Source organism: Coffea eugenioides, chromosome 6 (assembly GCF_003713205.1).
Source record: "Coffea eugenioides isolate CCC68of chromosome 6, Ceug_1.0, whole genome shotgun sequence".
NCBI lineage: Eukaryota > Viridiplantae > Streptophyta > Magnoliopsida > Gentianales > Rubiaceae > Coffea > Coffea eugenioides.
Window position 1 is genome coordinate 12,725,892 of NC_040040.1, and position 17,436 is coordinate 12,743,327.

Below are 17,436 nucleotides of genomic sequence, written 5' to 3' on the forward strand. Positions count from 1 at the left end.
TAATTGCATTGAAACACTCACCGCAGCAAAGGCAGCACACAAGATGCTGAATCCGGGAAAATGAAATGGCGCACTTTCCGAAAGAAACAAAGCTGAAACGTCCAAGATTCATAATGTCAACATTGCGGTCCATCATCATAACACGTCAAAGAAGATGAAACAAACTTCAAATACCTGTCAAAGGACTGAAAGCCAATGGACAAACAACCTGGGCGAAAGAGCATATGCCCGTAAGGCACCCTTGAGCCTTCCCCTGGAATGGAATGGAGTAAAAATAGTGAATCAGGAAACCGTGATCAAGTTCAATACTGACAATGAACTCCAGTCAAATGTTCTGCCAGGAAGCTGCTATATCGAAACATAACCAATCTATCCGAAGGAAGCTGCCAAGCACGAGGCAATCCTTTTAAGTGATCATAACCAATTTGACGATTCAACCGTTATTGGTGATTTCATTTCTTGTTCTTTATCTGTTCTCTATTTCCCTCTCATCCTCATTTGTCATTATGCTGAATATAACTCAACACGCAAGTACTGTAAATAACAAATTATATATGGAAAGATATGAACTTCAACAGCACTCTAATTTCAGTTTCATCACGATGGATAATGACAAGAATAATTAAACGTGTTCAAGCAAAGATTCAGCAAATCTCCAGCCAAAATTTCTGAGAAGTAACCTGTTCACAGGGCCCAATTTCTTTGGATGCAATGCTCCGTAACTGCAAAATAAGGTAAGTGCAATGAATATGACATGCTTATTGAATGGAAAGGAATGCAATACGTAAAGAAGCAACAGACTTACACACGGCATGGCAAAAATAGCCACCAGAGAGAGTACAGCTGCAGCATATGGAACCTGCAAGTCTCCATGCAATTAGCTAAGATGAGACTAAGTAAGATAAGGAAGAAGATAGCAAATGCCATCAGTTAGGCGCCCAACAGGGAGTCAAGAGTTTGACACAAAGACTCGAATAAAATGGCATTGTTAGGGAAAGCATCAATCTATTACCCAGGATGCCCACGCAATGCTGTAAAGCAACATCTGCATTCAAGCATACGTTTGTCAGATACAGCCCCTGGATACTTTCGCCAACAAGGTATGTGACAGAAATGTGTGAAAAACAGTTTTTTTTTTTTTTACCCCTATCTTCTGCTCCAAGTATGATGGAAATGGCAAAGACAAGGGGACCATGCAGTAAATGAAATTAAGTGCAAACTTAGAAATTTCGTACATTCAGACAGCTAAAAAAGAGCCCCACTGAAAGTAGCTTAGCTTCTCCAACAGCAGCAGCTAATATGGGCATGAAAATTAGCTGCACAGTTTTGAATAATAGAAATGACCATACTTCAGATGAATAACAAGTCTAAAGAAAATAAAAACAAACAAATAAAGCTGATTCGGCTGGCTACCTGTGACACTGTCCCCGCAATCCCATTAATAATCATCAAATCAGCAAATTGATCTTTGTCAAAGTGAAATTGGGCCTTCAAGTAGTACTGCAGATCAAGATGCATATCCATATTATAGTTAATACAGAAAAAGCATGAACTTTAATACGAGATTTCTGCATGTATAGGAGCCGTAAGACAATTATGTGGGCAAACTGCTACCATGGATCAAATCAGAGCCATCTGAACTTATTTTTTCTTTACACAGTTTGATACTTTCTAAATAATTGGAGGACTTCTTTTGCTTCTATAAAATTGAGTGAGTGTAGGTGAATTCCACAAGGGCTTCCTTTACCAGAAAAATTCTGATTATCATAGTTAAGAATTGAAAAGAAAAAAAGAGAGAAAAGGAATTACAATAAGAAGACAATATAATATCGAGAGAGGGATAGTTGGATAACATATGGCTGAAGGCCGGTTAAATTGGTATCTGGAGAAAAACTTGTCTTATGCTTTAGCAAACGATGATGTTTAGCCAGTGATACACCTCTTTCTGGTATCGTTGAACATGAGGTTCAGTTTCTCAAACTGTAGTAATGGATGAATAGTTGTATCATATAAGCTGCAATTCATGATGTGGTACGAGGAAACATACCAATAGAGAAGAATGAGCACCAACTTCTGCAACAGTGCTGAAGAACGAAATAACAGCCGCCTGTGAAAATGTTTTGCTGAAAAACGGTACAAAAACAAAAAATTCAATACCTACCATGTGAAACTGACACAAATTAACTGAGCCATTTGCAAAAAGTACATGCAAGTTAAACAGATACAGCAATATCAGGCAAAAAAGTTGCGGGGGAGATTTGAAAAAATAAAAATAAAAAATCCTTCTGCAGATAAATTGGAGGCTGACCTAGTCCTTAACATGCTGATCGTATCCTTCAAAGAAGGCAACGTCTTGAAGAGCTTCAAAGTCTTTTTGGGAGACTTTTCCAATAGAGAATCAGTCTCCGTTGCCTGTTCTGAAACAATAGAAGATCTCGACATGGACTCCGGAAGGAACATTCTCATGTACACCAAAGATATTACCGTTCCTCCTGCAGCAACCTAATTCAAGCGAAAGCCAATCAAAGATTGAGGAACCCATCAGCAGAAACTCCATCTTTGTGCCAAATCCATGATCGAATAAATGTATCGAAAAAGAACGCTGAGATATGGGGTGAACCTGGAAAACTGCAGAAGTGGAAAGGAAACGAGTAGAGAGGTTCCCGCAGACAAAGGCACAAGAAGCAATCCCCGACAAGATTCCAAATATCGAAACTCGTTTGCTCTCTGGTACATTATCCGCCTGATCAAAAAAGAAAACATCAAATTGTCAAGTTTTTAGACTAGTTGGTTCTGTTAATCACCTCTGATGTTTGCATTTTCTGGTGTCATCACTTTATGAGTTGCAAGACATTAGTCCAAATGGAATTGAACAAAAATATTTGAAGGCAAGAAAAATTAATAGGGAATGGATTAGATAGAAAGTAGAAATAGTTACCACGTAGGCAAGAGCAAGGCACTGTACACTTCCTTCAGTGACCATGGAAATTAGTGTTCTCAGAACACAGTACGCATAGAAGAATCCTTTTGTCCTGCTGTACGCCAATACGGCTGCCACCATCAGCTCACGAAGTTCAGTTTCACACCCCCCACGTATATATCCCCAAGAAAGCCAAAAAAAAAAAAAAAAAAATCCCCCCAGAGATCAAAGTTTTAATGATTATTCAACTTCATGTACTGAAACTTTTATGTAGAGGAATACAATGAATTAAAAAAGTTGGCATTGAGAAGGGGTAAATTCTATAGTCCCTTTAAGAAAATACTATTGGTGACAGTATTGGTTTGTATTTTCTCAAGGCATAGCTATTTTTAGCTGTTATGTGCAGCCTATAATGTGTAATGTCTTCTCCTAAAAGAGATCTGATCACTATCAGGAAAAAGCGTAATTCCCATTTGGTTTGTATATGTATGCGTGAAAACCACATAACTTTACAGCTTTTAATTAGAACTTTAGCCAAAAAAGAAAAAAAAAAAAGAAAAAGAAATGGCTCTTTTTTTTCTTTTTTTGGGTGTCATTTGAATACGAATAAACATCATTTTATTGGGGCCAAAGTCCCAAACTCACGGAAACAACTGTTGGACTACTAGCCCACTCTCTTGAGTGAGCTTGGGTTTCAATGATATTAGTTTGGGCCATCCTTAGTCTGTTATGAGACAAAACAAGCTCAAACCTGAAGATCTGACGAATGTGGGATTGGACCATATGACGAGCCTTGTCAACTAAGTAACTCAGTTGAAAAAGAAAATGGGCCCATACCTCAACAATTAAAAGGGAATGGCTAGTATGGACCCAAAAATCACAAAAGGAAAATTAAAAGAAGGGGAAAAAAAAAAGGAGAAAGGAAGCGTCGGCACCCCTGCTCTCCAAACTCCAAAGTAAAGCAGAAAACCAGTACAAAACTAGAATACTATGCAATTGCATGGTTGGTTAGCCCACAAGCCGAAAAAAAAAAAGGCGAAATAAAAGAATCTGTTTTGAGTGGGATGCAAATGGAGATGTGAAAAGAAAAGACTGGGAGTGGGAATCCATTTTTTCTGTTCCTTTCTTTGGGCAAGATAAGTTCGTATGCTTTATTATGTACGAAATCTTTTGCTTTACATGAGCAGTCGCATTAGTCTCTTTTGGGTTCAAAGTTAAAGTTTACGCTGCTCAATACGTTTGTTCCTCCCATCCTTCTCATGTCCTTGTTTTCTTGGCTCAAGAGGAAGCCCTTCCTCTTATATGCAAAGAGTTTTTCTTCTATATTACTATCTACACAAGTACTGAAAATCGAGGACTCCAAGCCACCAGCCCTTTGCCCGGTGGTCATTGGCAAGCACTTAAGTTTTGGTGATGTTGGGAGATCAAGAATTCAACTATTGACTTCCATCTTTTCTTCTCCAAAATCAGCTGCATCCAAGCAAATATATAATTTGCTGCAAAATGCATATAAATAAATTCTTTCTTTTGATATGGAACTCTCAGGTTGCCATGCAGAGGCTGCAATTGACTCTTCCAGATTGTACGCATCTCATTTCTTTCTAGGCTTCAGGTTTCTTGTTAAATTCCACACGTACAATCATTTGCATCATATCGACTAATCAAAACCTTAGCGCAGCTAGTATTCTCGAATTTCTCTCTGTGAAAAAGAGAAATACTTAGGTTTACGGCAGTAGATTGATGGGCGGATTAAATGCGGCTAGCGTAACTCATTTTTTTCAAAGTGCACATATCAATTTTTTCAGCTGTAATTGCTCCTTCTTTTAAGCTCAAGACAGAAGATTCAATGCTTGCATCAATAGCATTAAGAAAATCCAAAATGTTTCTGAGTTTCTAAGGGATAATGACCATCAAAAGTTACCTTCATAATTCCCACCAGTTAATGTAAGGTTTTTTTTTTTCTCCACCTCCAAGTAATAACAAAAATAAGCTATCATATAGACACAATCAAGTAAATCATATCAATCTTGCTAGCTTTGCTGCGTATATTCTAAACTAAAATTGCATCGGGATTAAAATTTCCTTCAGGATCTTGCTTCAATGGAGAATGCTCTTGATTCGTTGGCAGCATCTGGGTCGGTGGATTTGTCATCCATTTCCAAGACTATCCATAAATTTGTTCACGGACCACATCTTAAGAAAGACAGTGTATACAAGAGGTAACATATTGCTCCTTTTGAGCACACTAACTTAAGAAAATATATGCTCTTTACTTTGGTAATATCTTTTCGTCTTTGGTAGAAAAATTGTAGTGGAAGTACTATTTAATATTTATCTATCAACGAGAAATTACTGACTTTAATTAAGGACATTTTACCATACCTTTCTCATGGTTTTTATATGCTTTATTAATTATGACTTGTGAATTTCACTTGAATAATTAATCTAGTGCATTTCTATACTTGACAATATTAAATTTTGTATTCTTGCAAGTCCATCTACATTTTTCTTTCGAAATCAATTGAGCTAATTTCTGCTTAGGTTGGATGCCATCAATGAATGCTTCTCCAAGGATACTGCCGAAGAAATGTTGTCATCGTTGGTGAGTCCATTATAAGAAGATAAGATCGCATTTTCATTTTTGTATATCGGCCCAAAATCTTTAGTCAAATTACTTAACATACTGTTGCACGTGGAATTTCTTTTTGGTAGGAGGAATTAGCTGCTAAAAATGAAGAAAAATGGATCGTCCATGCAATTAAATCCATGACATCAGTTTCTCCAACAAGTCTCAAAATTTTCCTAAGGCTGGTAAAATCTCATAACTAGCTCATGTTTTCATGTCGAATGATACAATTATCGTTAATTACAAGAGCCCACTACATTCTTCTATAATGTACGTATTCGTATACAGTGAAAGAAGTAGATGTTAGCTTCTAATATATGCAACTTACTTGAGCTTTTGGAATTGATGAATAGATCCGAGAAGGACGTATGCTGAACCTAAAAGAGTGTCTTGTTCGTGAATTCAGGGCTTCCTGTCATATTTTGCGAAGAACAGTCAACAACGATTTCTACGAGGTCGGCACAGGCCGGGTGGTTAATTAATTAGATCATTAATTTATTTTTAGGACTAATTAATATGACACATCGATCTTCTTATGTTTAACACGCAGGGTGGAAGAGCTCTCCTAGTTGAGAAAGGCAGACAACCCCAGGTACAGCCATATATATTATGCGTGCATATTCATCTTAAGTATTTCCTAATTATTGTCTGAAGTAAGGAATTCGACCATTCTCTAAGTCTCTTCTTATCATTGATGTAGCTTTGTCGGGTTCAAACAATTGATTAATTTCTCTTTTTTTTTTTCTTCATTACTTAGATTTCATTTTTGTGTTTCTTCATTGAACAGTGGATGCCTTCTAAACTAGACCTAGTCAGCGATGAAATGGTGGGAAAATATTTCTGCGAGGTTGATAACGATGATGATTGGGAGCCTTTACATCTACCTCCAAGACCTGCTCCGGCATACTTTGCACCGTCTAGACTCTGAAGTGCGGCATACATTTACAGAATGCAAGTCCAAGTTTTTGCTTGTAAAAGCGGAATAATTACTACAATAAAGCGGGCAAGGGTATTAATGTTTTGAGGATGTTGCCCTGCGACATAGATTAATATTATTATTATCTACTTGTTGGTTACGTGTAATTAAGATGTTGATGCGCCTCCTTTCATCGGAGACTTTTTTAAGATTCTACAGGAGAAAAACATGGTCGGTGATGCAAATAATAGAGAAATTGTTTGGAAAAAAAGAAAGTTTAGACAATTGTGTAATGCGTTGTTGATCCTTACGTTACCTATAATTTATCTTCATATTTGTAGACCAAGATATAGCGGCCCTTTCTCTATGCCTTAAATTGATCAGATAGAAAAAGATACGTTCTTTTCCTTTTTTTTTTTGGGGAGGGAAAGGTCGTAATGGACATTATACCGTAGTCCTCTCATGATTTTTATATGCCATTGCTTATTGTGTATTTTTATTTAAATAATCTAATGCATCTCTAATAATTAAATTGTTGCTAATCGATCAAGTTAATTTTTTACTAGATTGGATGCCACCAATGAATGCTTCTTCAAGAATACTGTCGAAGAAATATTATTATTGTCATCGTTGTAAGTTCACAACCACCGAGCATTATAGTTTTTTCTTGAACCTTATATCCCTAGTCAGGCAAAAAATAACATACAATCATTAATCCAAAATTAATTAACATACTCCTACTAGTGTACGTGAAATTTCTTAAGTCGTAGATTAATTAGATGAATATATCCGCGAAGGAAGGACGATTGCTGAATCTAAGTTGGATAGGAGATTATTTGAAATAATTATTGTAGCACTTTTTGTGATGTGATGTATGTGAGATAAAAAAATAATTAAAAAGATAAAAAGATGTGTTGAAAAGTATTTTTGTGATATAAGCAAATAATTTTTGACCATTATTTGACTATCCAAACACACTCAGTGTCTTGGAAGTTGGAACTTAAGAACAGTGAGCTAGTTGAGAAGGCCATGTTTCTGATGTGTTGCACTGAAATCATGGACCTCAAGGTAAAATACAACTGGCTAATCGTAAGGTGCCGCCGTGCTGCACATTATTTGATGGTTGAAGGATGATAATCCCATATCATGGACATAGGGCAAGTTTGTCAGGAAAATCATTCAAGCCGATTTTATGTAAAATATAAAAGATGCAAGTGACTTTCAATAACATGTAACTATAATATAAAATTTTGTAAATTTCATACGTAATATAAAAAAAATATACAATATATAATTTAGAACTTATATTTTTTTTCCGAACAAATCTTAGCCATAAACTTTGCTTCAAGCAATTGTTACTTGCCCTCCTCCCCATGTCATGGCTGCCATTTGTTGATAGTAGTATATTTGTATTCAAAGAGTAGCCGATGAATGTGCACCAAGCATAAGAACGGATGGAAATTGGGCTTCCCAAGTTGTCAATTGTCATTGACAACTACAACGTTAGGTTTGTGGTCAAGTCACGTTAAATCGTCGACTTTGAGTTGTCAATGACACGGGCCCCGCCCGCCGAAAATTTTCCAAATGCTACGTATGAGTATCAGATTTAAACTACTAAAACTATAATTTTGTCTCCTTAGCAAGTTTTTCGCCCCCCAAAATTTTCCAAAAACTGCATATGGAGTATTGGATTTAAATTTAAACTCTATCATTTTGTGTTCTTGACAAGTTTTTTTATTAGTTAGCATGGTTATCTCCTTTTTTAATTTCTCTTTGAAAACATGTTTTATAATAAGCCACACTAGTTTCCTTATATAATTTTAACGTATTTAGCGGATCCTTACATTTGTTAAACCAAGAAAACAAATAATTGACAAATAAAAGGAAATTTAATCAGGTTTAGGATTATATTTATATGTGATTTGACTCAATGTATTAGCCAAAAGCTAACATCCAAATGATATAGATCATTCCTAAGTTTGTTCAACCTCAGCTCAAACATCAACACTTTCCAAAACTCAATTTTTTTAAGGCAAGTTTAACTTTTTTTTTTTTTTGCCCTTTACAATTCCTTCATATTTTGATTTAGGATCATTAATTATTGAGACACATACCCTTATTTTAATCTGTGATTTTTCGAATTTTTTTATGATTATTAATTTGTCAATTTTTCTTATCCTAAATTTGTACACTAGAATTTTTGTGTTCATATGTATAGGGATTTTTTTAGGCTTAATATGTATAGGATTAATGTCTATTTATTGAATTTAGTTAATGTTTATATGAATTTGGTTGTGAGTTAATTTTCTTGTTTTGCTTTACCCTCTCTCTCTCTCTCTCTCTCTAGATCATTTAATTATTAGTTATCGTCTATCAAACTTTGGCTTTAAAAGACTTTGATTTTAAGTTAGCATGCATCATTTGTTTTGATAATTTTATTTACTTATTGTTTGATCGTTCGCCCCCAAACCAAAATCTTGTGCCTGTCACTGATTGAAAATTTGGAGGAAAAAAAAAAGCCTTTTTTTCTTTTGTTTTTATAAAAATTGACGGTTTATGTGTGACCACCCCATCGGGTGGACGGACCTCAACTAAGCAATGAATTGTTCCCTTCTCATCCCCTTTAAGCAAATTTAGCAAATGGCGCACAGAACTCTGCTTCTAGATGGCAGAATTAAAGGAACACCAAAATTTTATTACAGCTGAATCTTGTTAACTGTAACTGATGGTCAAAGAACCTAAGTTTGCCAAGATAGTTGTTTCTTTCTGGACAAATAACCAAGTTGAAAAACAACAATTTTTAACCTCCTTCCTGCAGAACAAACCAAATAAAAATTCTCTGAGATCATGAAAGATGCTTAAAATACAATTGTTTTAACAGCCCGTAATCCAAAAGTTGTTTACATCAAGCGGCTCTACAGCATCGCCTTCACAAATGCGCACGTATCATATAATTCCAGAGGCTAACTGTGAATAATCTCTTTTCGCGCATGATGAATTTTTGAATGAAGATGACCTTCAAAAGTTTCTGGCTGAAGTTTATATTGTAGCAGTTCGTAACATAAGATAAGAGTCTCTGTTTTTCTTTTTATTTTTTTCCCCCTCCAATAATTTGTTGGTTTTTCATTTATCAACATATATATATATATATATATATATATAACAGTCGAAGCAATACGTGCATGTGTTTAGTTACGACTATACTACTGCCTTTGTAGCATATATTCCTAAAAAGGGTTTTTCAATATGTGCTCAATAAACACTTATTAGCATACTTAAATTTCATCCAATCTATCGCGTATATACACGCACTAACAATTACTAACCTTTTTTTACATTTATACACTTTTTCTAATTAATCTTACTTTTTTAAAAAAATCTAAAACCTGAAATACACATCTTAGCGAGTGTCCAATGAACACCTGCTAGATAGAGCCATCCTAAAACTACATCGGAAATAATAATATTTCCTTCAAGATCTCGCTTCAATGGAGAATGCTCTTGATTTGTTGGTAGCGTCTGGATCGCTCAATGTGGCATCAATTTCTGAGACCATTCATAAATTTGTTCAAGAAGTACGCCTTAAGAAAGGCAGTTTATGCAAGAGGTAATTAATTTGCTATTTTTTTTAGCAAACTAATTTAATAAATTTAATGCTATTCCTTTACGTACGTAAGATCTACGTTTCTTTTTATTTTTTGCGATAGGAAAGTCGTAATAGGGCACTATACCTTACAATTGCATGATTTTTTAGATGCAATGCTAATCTTATGTTTTCATTTGAAATATCTAATAAATCTTTGATTCTCTGTATGCAATGCTAATGCAAAAATGTTTTCTTGCATACCAATTCACATTAATTTTTAACGAAACGAAATCAATTTCTGACTAGATTTGATGCCATCAATGACTGCTTCTCCAAGGATACTCTTGAAGAAATACTGTCATAGTTGGTAAGTTCCTCTTCCCCTCCCCCCAACCCCTTCATTTTGGGATCGCTCGTAAGTTCATAACAAGCTAGAACCATATATCAGACAAAAAACCACATGCAACCATAGTCCAAATTAATTAATGTACTTGCGAAAATGAAATTTCCTCGTGGCAGGAGAAGTTAGCTGCTAATGACAAAGAGAAGTGGATCATCACTGCAAGGAAATGGTGGAAAAGTATTTCTGCGAAGTTGATGATGATGATCATTGGGAGCCTTTGCGACTGCCTGGAAGATCTGCAATGTCGAGGCTCTAATCATGGCATGAAATTTAGAGATTGCAGGCTCCAATCTTGTCCCATGTATGAGATGGACTAATACTATCTACTTTTGGTCTGTGTAATTAAATACTTACTCATACATTTATGTATTATCAATAATTCAGGTGCTTTGTACTTGAATGTTGTCTAAGATGAGCTTTGTGTGTGAATGCTATTTGAAATTTAACATCTATTAAATACATTTTCCTTTTTTTTTTTTAAAGATTTGCAGGGTTAAGAACATGAATTTCAATTGAATGCTTTATGCTTTTTAACATGATAGGATAAGTTTACAGTGTTTCACAAAATTAATTCATCTTTTAAGAGGAACTTGACAAACCTCTCTCCACGGTGCCATACAACTTGTTCAGTAGAAACATGATGGCCGAAGTTAGCAGTGGAAAAATGTAATATTGCCGCAATACGGATCAATGGCGCTGGAGCCCTTTTACTTCCATATCATGCTCAGACCAAATTTTGATGGAGGGGTGAGCAAAAACAACCAACTTAATAGGCAATCTTGTGTTGCAGAGTTAATTGCTCACACTCCCAGAGTCTGGTTGCCTGGCCGTGTCCCATGAATGCTGTAAGTAGTGAGGGGTCAATCCTTCCCCTGGTAGTAACTTCATACAATACTTTTACTTAATTTTTCTTACACTCACAACAGTGTATAAGTTAGTAGGTCTAAATGCATGCAATGTGTAAAATTTAGAATTTAAATTCAATGCATTTAGACTTGTTAATATATACGTTATCAGTGAAAGAAAGATAATATATATATATATATATATTCTATTGTCCAAGAACAATTGCATTGATGTTTTTTTTTTCTTGGGGAAGGGGATGGAGCTGTGGATCTCAAGTGAATAAAGATATATTGAAGTCTAATCCTGAAATGCTCCATTAGATTTACATCCAAACGTCCCATTAGAAAAACATACAACTGGTCATGGAGAAATTTGAAGGGGATGTTACACTAGATAGGCACAAAGATGGCAAAAAAAATTTTTCCAATAAGTTGAGCAATAATAGAATCATTATAATTTATGGCGAGGGTACTCTCAGGAAGAAAATCTAAATCACTCCATCTCAAGTCCAACTCTTTCAATTCAAGGTGTTTTAAATGAAATTAGTGACATTCCAAGCTGAAAGATACTTCAGTTGCAGCTCCAGCTGGTGAAAAAGGCAGCTTGGATCCGTTTCTAAGTGCAGAAGGAAAAATAAAATAGAATAAAGCTTGGTATCATTTCAAATTGCAATTCCTTCTCTCCTTTTTTTTTTTTTTGCCGATACGATAATTTTTATTCTATACCTACTCCAACTCTGCACTAAGGAGAAGGGATGGACCCAAAAGGGTCAATGGAAAACCTGAAAGGGACTGAACTGCCACCGAACCAGACGGGAGCCTTTGCACCTACTGATAAATTTTTCCAGAAAATTTTGAAAAAGAATGCAAGTCAAGAGATTTTATCCTTTGACCTACACCCAAGAAGAACTTTAAACCTCTCCTCATAGCCAACCACTCTAGAAGTAATTGGTGCAAATTGCAATTCCTTCTCGTAATCTGCTTTTCCTAAGAATTAAAGTTAAAAATGGAATGGTGGAAACGTACTTTTCTGACGTTACTGATGATGAAATGGTACCTCTGCAGCTTCCTAACTACTACAGGCTTCTCTGCTATTTAAGCTTATAGGCTGTTATTGAACTCAGAAATGTTCTGGTTCTTCATGCTTGATGATACAATTCTGGCTATGTATGATCCTTGTTTGCTCTATCAAAGATAAAATCCAGCATTTGTTAGGCTACTAGGTACAGCTGCCTGAATACAATTTGCCATGAAGGATAATACAGGGCGTCCCGCGAAAACAAAATAATTTATATACTAGTTTGACTTGTAACAGTAGGTATGGTATGCTAAATTGCCAATAGGTCAATCTTGAATATCCTAATCATTAAAATTTGAATAATCGAGTCAAATGGAGAAACATAACATTTCATAACGTCCAAAGAATTAACCTAGATAACCTTCTCCAACTTTTGAGTTAGAGCCATAAAATGTGGAAGCACAATCTGTTGGCAACCTTCAATGCCAAAGCTTCAAGCAGAAACCTGCGGGTACAGTGGTTGATCTTTTGTTCGAAATGACATCAGAGAAGGTGTCAACAAGCTGTCCTGCGAGGGATTCGGGGTCTTCAATAAACGTGTCAACAAACACCTTGACAATCCTCACCTCCTGCGGGGTAGCTCTCAAGCTGTACCAAGTCAGGAACTTCTTCCTGAATCCAGTCTCGATATGCCCATCACACTCCAACCATCTGATGACCTTTACATAATACTCAAAATCCTTGTCTACTGCAGCAGATTCGTCATCTAGCCTTTCTAGCCTTCTCTTCTTCGAAGAGCTGCCAGCTTGTGGTTCCTCCTCCTTCCCTGAACCAATATCAAGGTCCTTAATTATGAGCTTGGGTCTGCAGCTCCTTTGGAGCCCATCCTTCATCTTATCAAGTTTGCAGGGTGTTATTGGAAGGAGAGCTTCCGAGGCACCAGCCAGTGGAACACAGTCCAGCCCAGTCTGCCTAGGAGTATTTGATCCATTTTCGGTGCTGGTGTCCTCCATCATCTGGCCATCTGGTGAGGGCTTGCTCTCAAGATTCACAGCATCACTATTTGGTGCAGAACAAATTTTTCCCATGCTATGTTCCTCATCCAACAAGGATATCGTCTCACCAGTAAGTCCTCTTTCAATAGTATCTGTATAGCCATTATACACCTTTGTAGAGACCATTTTTTCAAGGGTATTGTGATGGTCATGATAGTTATCCCCTCTAGTCTCATCCTCATTGCTGCATGGAATGACATTATTAGTTTCATCTTCCACCGATGAGGGATTAGACAGGCTACTACAGTTGGTCGCTGGACTTTCACTCCTTCCAACTTCCATATCTTTAGAGTTGGGATTAGTAGCTTCAGTTTCAGTAGTGGCTGTTCGGAAACTAACTTCACACATCCCCAGCTCCCTATTACTATCAAGGGACACAACCTTGAGATGATAATCTGTATCTGGAGATAGACCAGAGAGATAAAATTTCGAGTTTGGAGCAAACAATGTACAAGTAGGTTCTGTCGGATAGTCCAAATCATCATATTTGCGATGCCATAAGGTATAACCAACTAAATTTCCAAGAGATGAATCTTCAAACTTCAGAGTCACAGTGACAGATGAGGTGCAGACATCTTCCAACGTCACCAATTTAGCACTCATCACCTTGCAATCTAACCAAGGCAAAACATCATGCAGCAGTTTTATAGCAATAGTTTCTGCAAAGATTCTAGTACTACAAGGAGCAAATAAGACAAAAGGAATGAAGTTAACTGGTTATCTTGCTGCTTGATAGGAAAATAACATTGCTCAACTCTACCTGACATATCAGGTACTCTTTCTGAAAGCATGGTGTCAAGTGACTCAATGGCAAAAGCACAGAGTCTCTGAACCTCTGGGCCAGAAGATAGCCGGTTGACAATCCCCCTAGCCATCTTCACTGGTAAACCAGTTAAAGGCCCCACATCTGCTTCAAGCTTCTTCACTGCTTCATCCACAATGTCATACAACTTCTGGTAATGTTTGGTACCAGCAAGAATCTTTCGGCACAAGGAAACCCGATAACACAGTATGTCAACCCTTCTGGTATCCCTTGCTATTAATAGTTGTTTTCGCCAGGATCTGCACAAACCCAAAGCCAAGATCCATGCGATCATCAAAAACCTTGAACTAAAAATACATACATAGAATAATAGGTACTTCACAATGGGCTCTTTCGATCAACACTCAGCTTTGTCCACATTCAACCCTCAGACACTATCACATTTAAACAGTAAACAGCCCTGTCCTCAGTGTTTTAAAGAAAGAATTTTCTCAGGGAGATGTACTATACTCATTCTCTGATAAAGCTAATAGTAACAGTATCCAAAATAGTCCGTTTAAATTTGCACACATTAACAACAAAATAAAAGGCAGCACAACAATTATTATAGACATTGTGTAATATCTGACACATCTCAAAATTAGAAATATGCACTTATGAGTTCTGAGGTGGAAAATGACAGTGACAATACGAAACAGGAAGAGTGGATATTTACCCAAGGATATCATTCACTTTTCCACAAGCTACACAATAAAAACTCCCATCTAGCCTGTTATCCAGCTTATCCTTTAGAATGCCAGATCTTTCATGTCTTAGGGCACAATCAAGGTGACATGACATGCCACATGATACACCTTGAAATGGGGGTTCTGAGCTGCAAATCAACCACAAGCTAGGATCTTTGTTGTCATCATACTTACGGCAAATGCAGCATGAGCACCTCTTGCAAAATGCAGCATCATGAAATAGTCTGGCTCTACAAGCTGAATTTTTACAATATACAGGATTTTCCAAATCCTCAATGACACTATTCGTGGAGATTGTATTTACAGTAACAGGCAGGCGAACGGGATTATCAGTTTTCCTCTGCCTTTTGGCAGTCTTTTGTGGAACTTCTGATGAAGCTCCAGCTTCAAGATCAATAGCAGCAGCATGTTCTTGAGATTTCTTTTCAGAAACAATTTTCAAAAGCTGCTCTATTATTTTCAGTTTCGTCAAGCCTGTATATTTCCTTTCCTTTCCCATTTCCGCACAAAGGACTTCCAATATCTCTTGACGGCTCCAGGACTGGAGCATTTCCGGTGCACCATGTGACCATTTTGACAGAGCATAGACGAGTTCCCTTTTCTCATCCATGCTCAACTTACTGCACTTTGACGGATCAAGCATCAATCCTGGAGCCACAAAAAGATTTCTAAAGATTATGACCTTCTAATGGATTGAGAAATTAACTGAATATTTACTCATAATCTAAGAGAAATTAAGAAAGACAAAGAAAGCTGGGAAGAATAGCGAAAAGATCCTTCAGTGGGGCCAATCAGGCAGCTTATAGGGTAGGAGGCAATTTAGTTTAGTAAAGCCCTTTCCTTTCTTCTTTTACTTATTCAACTGTTTCTTGAAACCAAAAATAAAAAGGGGAAAGCACTGCACAGTAAATCCGTAACGTCTGAATCCATAAATTCCTAACACCAGGAACCCTAAAAATAATTTTCTTTCATTTCGATATACCAATGCTCCATGCTAGTTCTACTACTCAACAAGGTGGCACTCTCCGGAAAAGTAAAAGCAAGTAAATAAATAAATAATAAACACATTAGAAGGGGCAATTGCTTATCAATGAAAAAAAAAAAAAAAAAAAAGATGTGGCACCAAACTGCATATAATGTCTCTGCTATCATCCACCCAAAGAAACCATATTTTTGCATACAGGTCAGCTTATACTTTCCATTACCATAAACCTGAAATACTAGGACCCTCTTCTGTGTCTAAAAATGAGGGAAAAAAATTTCTGAGCCAGAATTCAATTATAAGATGATCACACAACTTGAAAAACTACCAAAAAGATTGTGAGGAAGGTTGACGCAAATGTCTGGCGGCCTGTATACAGTTAAAGCCAGCATAGCGCAACCCTCTCCTCCCAACCAACAAAAATAAAATCAATACTAAAAGAAGATAGTCAGCAGAATAAATAACAATCCAGTTGACTAATTTTACAAGTAGGTCACGCGAATCATTTTTGCAATTGAATTTAGATAAACATGCTAGCGCACCAAATTTCATGTTTGACTTTGCATTGCACTTGGCACTGCTGCTCTTCCCGGGTGACAGCAATCTGATTATTCAATTATGCTACGGTGACACATTAGTACCATAAAACTTTATTTTGTGCATACGTCTCCACTCTCAGAGGGAACCCTTTTCACTCAATAAAGAGGAAGGAGCATTGTAGGCAGAGAAAAAGACATTGCTGGAATCTGATTGATATCCTTTGAGATTTTTATTATAGTTATAATGCTAAAATCAATAAGAGAGTGGGTAACCACCACTACTATCATAATAGTACACTACTAACCAGATAAATAGACAAATTAGTAAGTACCATTGACACCACAACACACACAAAAACAACACAAACTACAAAATTTCCTTACCACAGGAGATCTAATCAAAACTCATATGGTAAGAACTTAGCAATCTTAAAAGAATTGTGGTACATGGCTTGAAAACAGATCAAGATTGGATTTTAGGCCTCAAAAAATGAACTTTTGCACATTAGAGACAAGAAAAATAAAAAAGAGAAAGAAAACCCAGAAAGCTAACATTGAAGAAACTTAATTCATCATCAAATTGTACCAAAAAAAAGGAGAAAGAAAATTACCCTCTAAATAAGAACTGTCCATACTGCTGCAGGATAAAAATCCAGTCTTTTTACAGCATTACCATCAAAATACCAGCTTCTTTTGAGGAGCTGTAGTATATAAATCCTCAATAGACAAACAAGAAAACCTTCTTCTTTTCCAGAAACAGAGTTGTAGAGAAACCCATATTTAGAAAACAAAAGAGAAGAAAGATGAGACTACTTTTATATGAGAGAGAGAGAACATGAAGGAGTGATAGAGTGCAAATACCAAGGGACGGGAGCTGCCCTGAAATTGTGGCACACTAGAAATAGAATAGAATGGAATCCATGAAGAAGAGATGGGTCCTCAACGTGGGCTTTTCAGCACCCGAAGCACATCTCATCATCTCAGAGAGAGTCAGGGGAGGAGAGAGAGAGAAAGAGATTCCAGGACCCTTTTAAGGA

The 17,436-nt window shown here is 36.5% G+C and overlaps 3 protein-coding genes across 6 annotated transcripts in view; 1 reads left to right on the forward strand and 2 right to left on the reverse strand.

Moving 5' to 3' along the window:
- The window catches only part of LOC113773578, a 9,818-nt gene extending 6,705 nt beyond the window's left edge, over positions 1–3,113 (reverse strand). Inside the window, exons 1-11 of the mRNA XM_027318212.1 lie at positions 2,939–3,113; positions 2,621–2,743; positions 2,309–2,502; positions 2,048–2,123; positions 1,414–1,500; positions 1,236–1,316; positions 1,013–1,045; positions 806–859; positions 681–722; positions 175–253; positions 8–92 (exon numbers count right to left, since the gene is read on the reverse strand). Coding sequence (XP_027174013.1) covers positions 8–92; positions 175–253; positions 681–722; positions 806–859; positions 1,013–1,045; positions 1,236–1,316; positions 1,414–1,500; positions 2,048–2,123; positions 2,309–2,502; positions 2,621–2,743; positions 2,939–3,061 — 977 coding nt within the window. The 5' untranslated portion in view covers positions 3,062–3,113. The remainder of the gene's footprint in view (positions 1–7; positions 93–174; positions 254–680; positions 723–805; positions 860–1,012; positions 1,046–1,235; positions 1,317–1,413; positions 1,501–2,047; positions 2,124–2,308; positions 2,503–2,620; positions 2,744–2,938) is intronic.
- LOC113775417 (VIN3-like protein 2) overlaps positions 1–17,436 on the reverse strand; it is a 22,152-nt gene extending 4,716 nt beyond the window's left edge. Inside the window, exons 1-5 of one of the 4 annotated variants that reach the window (XM_027320279.1) lie at positions 17,261–17,436; positions 17,011–17,141; positions 14,848–15,526; positions 14,130–14,431; positions 12,630–13,983 (exon numbers count right to left, since the gene is read on the reverse strand). In XM_027320279.1, coding sequence (XP_027176080.1) covers positions 12,794–13,983; positions 14,130–14,431; positions 14,848–15,526; positions 17,011–17,032 — 2,193 coding nt within the window. In that variant the 5' untranslated portion in view covers positions 17,033–17,141; positions 17,261–17,436 and the 3' untranslated portion in view covers positions 12,630–12,793. Of the gene's footprint in view, positions 1–12,629; positions 13,984–14,129; positions 14,432–14,847; positions 15,527–17,010 lie in introns of those variants that run through there. The other 3 variants (XM_027320281.1, XM_027320280.1, XM_027320278.1) reach the window with 3 other exon arrangements.
- Positions 5,021–6,474, forward strand: LOC113773579 (probable 3-hydroxyisobutyryl-CoA hydrolase 3). Its single transcript, XM_027318214.1, has 5 exons — positions 5,021–5,139; positions 5,462–5,522; positions 5,633–5,731; positions 6,097–6,138; positions 6,334–6,474. Exons 1-5 carry the CDS (start codon positions 5,021–5,023, stop codon positions 6,472–6,474), a joined length of 462 nt encoding a protein of 153 aa, XP_027174015.1.